This window comes from Aplysia californica, unplaced genomic scaffold (genome assembly GCF_000002075.1).
Source record: "Aplysia californica isolate F4 #8 unplaced genomic scaffold, AplCal3.0 scaffold00095, whole genome shotgun sequence".
Classification (NCBI taxonomy): Eukaryota; Metazoa; Mollusca; class Gastropoda; order Aplysiida; family Aplysiidae; genus Aplysia; species Aplysia californica.
In genome coordinates this window covers 775,544-781,160 of record NW_004797365.1, presented here as the reverse complement: position 1 = coordinate 781,160, position 5,617 = coordinate 775,544, and the positions used below count along the sequence as shown (strand labels likewise).

The 5,617-nt window shown below is 41.2% G+C and overlaps 1 protein-coding gene across 1 annotated transcript in view; it reads left to right on the top strand.

Moving 5' to 3' along the window:
* Positions 1–5,617, top strand: part of LOC101851937 (GLIPR1-like protein 1) — a gene marked incomplete in the record, with an annotated part of 64,487 nt that overhangs the window by 8,504 nt on the left and 50,366 nt on the right. Inside the window, 1 exon segment of the mRNA XM_005095084.3 lies at positions 633–1,284. Coding sequence (XP_005095141.2) covers positions 1,126–1,284 — 159 coding nt within the window.

Sequence of the window (5,617 nt, the reverse complement as noted above, 5' to 3'; positions counted from 1 at the left end):
GATTGAGAGAGAGAGAGAGAGAGAGAGAGAGAGAGAGAGAGAGAGAGAGAGAGAGAGAGGAGTAAGGTAAAAAAAAAGCAGCACATTGACATTGCATTTAATCTTCAGGGTGACTTTTATTTCCGACTTCTCTGTTTCATATTTCCGTATACATGTAGTGTATGCTCCATGTTACACCTCACATCAACGTAAAGAGCTTCAATAGTACGTAGGTGTCCTTACCGTTGGATCAATCGTAGCACATTTAACGCCTACTAATGACGATAAAATTTGCATTTGTTTTCTTCTCCTATTGAATTTGATGGCTGTTTCTACAATGATGCACCCCCCCCCCCCATTTCTATACTCTTCTACTCTGCTTCTTTCGTCAAGACACGGTGTTCAGAGTAACAAAGGACAGGTAAGTTTAAATCTCTCTTAAAATGCTGTACGTTGGACTAGATCCAAACTGACTGATGCAGTGCAATGAGAATGAAAGTGGGATAACAATTCAGGTTGGATAGTCTGAGAGCTCTTGATCTTCTATCTTAAGAAGCTATGTTATTTTGTTGGCTCTAGGTATTGAGATATTCTTTTTTATCAAAGCAAATGTAAAAAAAACTCAACCTTAACATTGATCTTTTTTTTCCCAGACCCTAGCCAGCCGAACGACGCACTTGACAGAAGCCAGACATTCCACACAAGTGACATTGAACTCTGTCCTCAACTAGAAGTCTCTGGGCTCACGTTTTCCTGAAAGGCACTTGAGCACTGGCGTGATTTTCTTATATCCCAATGTGAAGATTGTGATAATTACCTACAGAGAAACATTAATTTTCTTGGGAGTGAAGGAAGAAAAGAGGCTTCTCATGCAATGATAGGAGAACAATAACAGTGAAGTCACACACAACAAGGGTTAATTAGTGTATTCTTTATAATCATTACGGTTTAAATACAGAAGCATTGACACTGGGTTCAACGTTACAGGAAACTCTTCTTGAGATACAGTCAGGTTTTTTTAGGTAGCTTGACTTTAATAAAAAGTACTGATTTTAGTGAGGTTTTTCTGGGCCTCACATAAAGCTTCTGAAGTTCTCTGGAAATTCATTAACATTTCCTGGACACCTGTAGGGTCGTAAGGTCGAAATGGAGTGCTTTGTTTGGATGCTGGTGACATTGCTGTCGTTGGTGGCTGTAGTATCCTCGGAACTTGTTGATATGAGGAGGGAAGTGGCTCATCTCATGCGTTTCCATAACAAGGAGAGGCGTGCCCCATCCCTGCGAGCCTCGGACATGACAGAGATGGTGAGTTGACCCCGTGATCTTCGGACTGGCTTCTAGTTTTCCTTACCTTGTCTAATCTTTGTCGAAATTGATGGTGTCTTTGCTTGTCTCATCTATGTCTTATTTCCTGTTGTTTTCTCTTGTATTGTCTTAACAATGTCTTACCTCAGGTCATCTTGTCTTGTCTTATCCATGTCTTGCCCTAGGTGCAAAAAGACAAATGCCTAGAGTTTGTTTTCTAAGCATAACATGACTCAACTTCTCAGGAAAAGTCGTACGAATGCCTGGTTTCAGAATCCCAGACGCAGTATTCTATTCCGAGCTAATCTCGTGGAAGCGTAAAGTTAGCGCACCAAAAAAAAGCGTTACAAAAACACCCAGAAAATATCAGTGAAGGACTTCAACATAAATCCTTCAACGTGGGAGAGCCTCGCTCCTCACAGCCCCTGCTGGAGAGTAGTAGTCATGGTGGGCACCAAGCCATATGGGGCTTCATGAATAAGAAATGCTAAAGCCAAACAAGAGACCTGCAAACTCCCAAGTTGAAATTAAGCTTTTAAATGTTCAAAATGTGCCAAACCTTTCTCTACCAGAATTGTTCTTATTGGCCATAGCAGAAGCCACAAGGATCACCATGTCTTTTCTTATATATTATGTCTTACCTTTGGGTTGCATTATTTTTCTTTATGTACGTCTTACCTTCTGTCTTGTTTGTGTATTAAGTTCTACCCCTGGTTGTCTTTATTGTTTTGACTTGTCTTTTCCAATCTTAGGTAAGTTCCTTAACAAAACAAACTTATCTTAAATCAGATGTGTGCCTGTTGAATAGGAAGTTATGGGCTATGTAGTTCAACGGAAACTACTGCTCTACTAAAAAAATACCAGTTTTGACTTTTTCCCCGGTCTCAAACTAAACCTGACACAGCAGCCTAAAGACTGATTCTTGCGAGTTTGAAACTGGCGAAACATTTTCTTCTAAGAACCTGCGGATAGACACTAAGAAAGTTTCCGCACGTCGCAAGGCTACGAAGCATAACACGACTCGGTGAAGAGAGACGAACGGGCGAAAATTGCTTTTTTCACATGTTCGCAGCCATAAGACAAACGGAAATTTCACAGTATGAGTGGGGCCTCCATCAAAACAAATGAGCTGCCTTCAATTTGACCCGGAGTATACGACACTAACAAATACCCTGTAAATGTACCCGAGATCGGCAGCAAACAAAATTCGATTACGCCCTTTGTACGCCCGCTCTCTGCTTTTCAAAGTCGTTCAAAGATTAGATCTATCGTGGTATGAGAGTTGATGTGAATTGAACAGAGAAATTGATAAATGGAGTTGAAAGCCTACCACTACGTTTAATAAGGATCTGGAGGAACACATCAACAGGGGTTTTAACAGAAAACGTGGGCAGAACTCGTTCCCATGGAAGTACGGTCTCTCTGACTGTTGAATCGCTATTTAAAAAAAGAAGAAAATTGACGACCATCACAAACCGTGAAAAAGCATCAGAGCTGTCTACAGCGACCGAAAATAATATTCATAACATTTCCCAGAATCCCGAGTCCTGGTGGATGCTACGATAGTACCCTTTTAACAATTGTTGACTGGTAAATAGATGAATTTAGAATCTTTTTTTAACGTTTGTTTTTTACATCTAAGAACTGCAGAGTGCAAACAGAAATTATGTAGAGAAAGCACACGAAATAAGTCTTATGACAATTTATCGTGATATGGAAGGGTTCAAAAGGAATGCTTAACCCCCCCCCCAAAAAAAACAAGCAAACAACCCAAACAACACCCCCCCCCCCCCCCCTGACTGTATTAAAAGCCGAAAACAAGTTTGTGTAGGTGCAGTGCCAACTTTGTGTTATCTTATGATGGTTTGTACTGTTTTGTCTTATCTCTATCTTAACGAGGGCCACCTTGCTTTATCTCTACCATGTTGCCTTGTCATACACGATGAACAAACACATCAGGGGATGTGGAGGCAAGCAATCCACTGTTCCATCAGTCGCACTAACTCCACGATCTCTGGGTCACATGGCCGGCAGCTTTTTTTGTACGGTTTCTATGTGATCATGGAAACAAATAAACAAACAAACTGCAAACAAATACACAAAAGCCACACCAAAAAACAAGGAGACAAACAAACATACAAATGAAGAAAAACAATAAACAAAGAAACCCAACAACGTGGACACAATAACTAAAAGAACGCTCATAATTTTCCACAAAATTGATGCCAGTATTAAAAGAACTAGAAAAGAAAGCCTTTTGAGCTCAACAAACACACAAAAATACGGTCTCTGTTGAAACATGAGGCCACACTTGGCGTCAGGAAACCTCTCCACGGCGCCCTTGCTCTGTTTTCTTATGCACTATTTTTTTGCCGGACGTTTTGCTTTTATTTAACATCCGTCTCCCATTTCCTCCTCGATAAAATCGTCAGATTTGGTTTTGATTTTGTGTCCTTCTCTTCTCTTTCTTTCCCTTCATCCCCTCTCTCACTCTCCTCTCTCTCTCACTCTCTCTCTCTCTCTCTCTCTCTCTCTCTCTCTCTTTCTCTCTCTGTATCTTTGAATCCTCTCCCCCACATTCCCTCTCTCACTCCTCCCCCTTCCACTCCTTCTCCCTCCCCCCTCTCTGTCTGTCTGTCTGTCTGTCTGTCTGTCTGTCTGTCTGTCTGTCTGTCTGTCTGTCTCTCTTCCTTTAATGCGTTATTTCTTTCCTGGTTTTTCAGATTTAGTGATTCATGTTTGAAAAAACCCCTTATTTTTGCAGGAATGTTGGCATTTATTCATGTACAGCTAGTGACTTTATATCACTCGTGAACAATTCTAGCTCCAATTCCTTTTTGTTTTTCTTTATCACATGCACACCAACAAACACGCACATTAACACACATCCACATGCGCACACAAATACACACATGCTCACACATACACAAACGTACATACACACAAAAGTGCACACTTGAACACACACAGACACACGCCTAAATAATATACATATTTAATATCCATATCATTTTATGTCGTAATTGCATTAATGTCGTCTTCAGTCACTACAGTGGCTCTTTTAGTTCAAGTTAAACTGAGTACTGCCTTTACTCAAGGCCTCACTTCAGTCTCACTCATTTCTAGACGGAAAAGGAAACTAAAACAGTAGACGCTTTTTTCTTTTTTTTCTCTTTCGGAAAAGAGGCGGGTTGGGGGGGGGGGGTAGATGGAGATGGTTAAGTGAGTGAGGAGTACGTGCCATCTACATGAACGTGAGAAAGGCAAGTGGACAGGAGAAACGAGAGCCGGTCTGGGGTCCTTATGGCGACTTCGGTGCACCGGTCTAGGTTACAAGTGCAGTGCTGAAATGTCAGAAACTGACTTAATGTTTTTATTTTATTTTAAAATAATTGATTATAGAAAAATTACCGAATTTCACGGCTTGAGTAGGTTCTTCGCCACTGAACAATAAAGTAGACTGATGTGTCCAATTCCAAAGAGGGGATGTCTACTTTATCGAATATCTCCCTTTTTCTATTGCGGATCTGCAATCCACTCAATTTTAATTGCTCCAGACCGGCCGATGGAAGAAGTCCGCCTCCAAAATGATCTCAGTTGTGCCGATGGGGACGTAAAATGTTCACAGTCGTCAGTCACTAGAACAGCGTTGGTCCTTTCCCAGGCAGATTTTCAAACGGCACCACTGGGCTAAGAGAATTTTCCCGAGAGTACCACAGCAATTTAGACCTGAAGGAGGTTTGAACCACGAACCTTCTTGTTTTGGGGCAAAAAACAAACAAACCCACTTTGCCGTAGCAGCCGTCCGTAAGAGTCAGAGACCGGGAAAGTTGAATAACCTCTCGAAACATCTGCTATGCACTATAAAACTGTTCTTAGCGTGCGACCTCTGCCATGTGACACAATAAGAGTGTGCCCCGGTATCAAAAGTAGGATGTACACTTACTCAACTTGTCGGATCTGTAGAATCGTACAGGGCTGAGAAGTCGGGCTGACTAATGTGTACGTATCAACCAGAAGTCGGCGTGAACAAAATTTGACCTGTGCATGTATTTGTCCTCACAGTTATTTGTTGACAATCAATCATACGCCACAATGGCGGGCAACAGCATCGAACAAAGTTCACAGTCGAACCTGTCAACATTCTTTTCAGGTTTAGGTCATTGAACCAAACTCAAAAGGGGTCCCATTGAATTTATCAATATTATTACCATGATTTGTATCAACATTACAATATTGCTGCTGTTGTTGTTGCTTTTAATATTGTTACTATCATTGCATCATTATATTGACGAAAATAATCATCAGAGCCTTTTTGCATAGAACCCCCCCC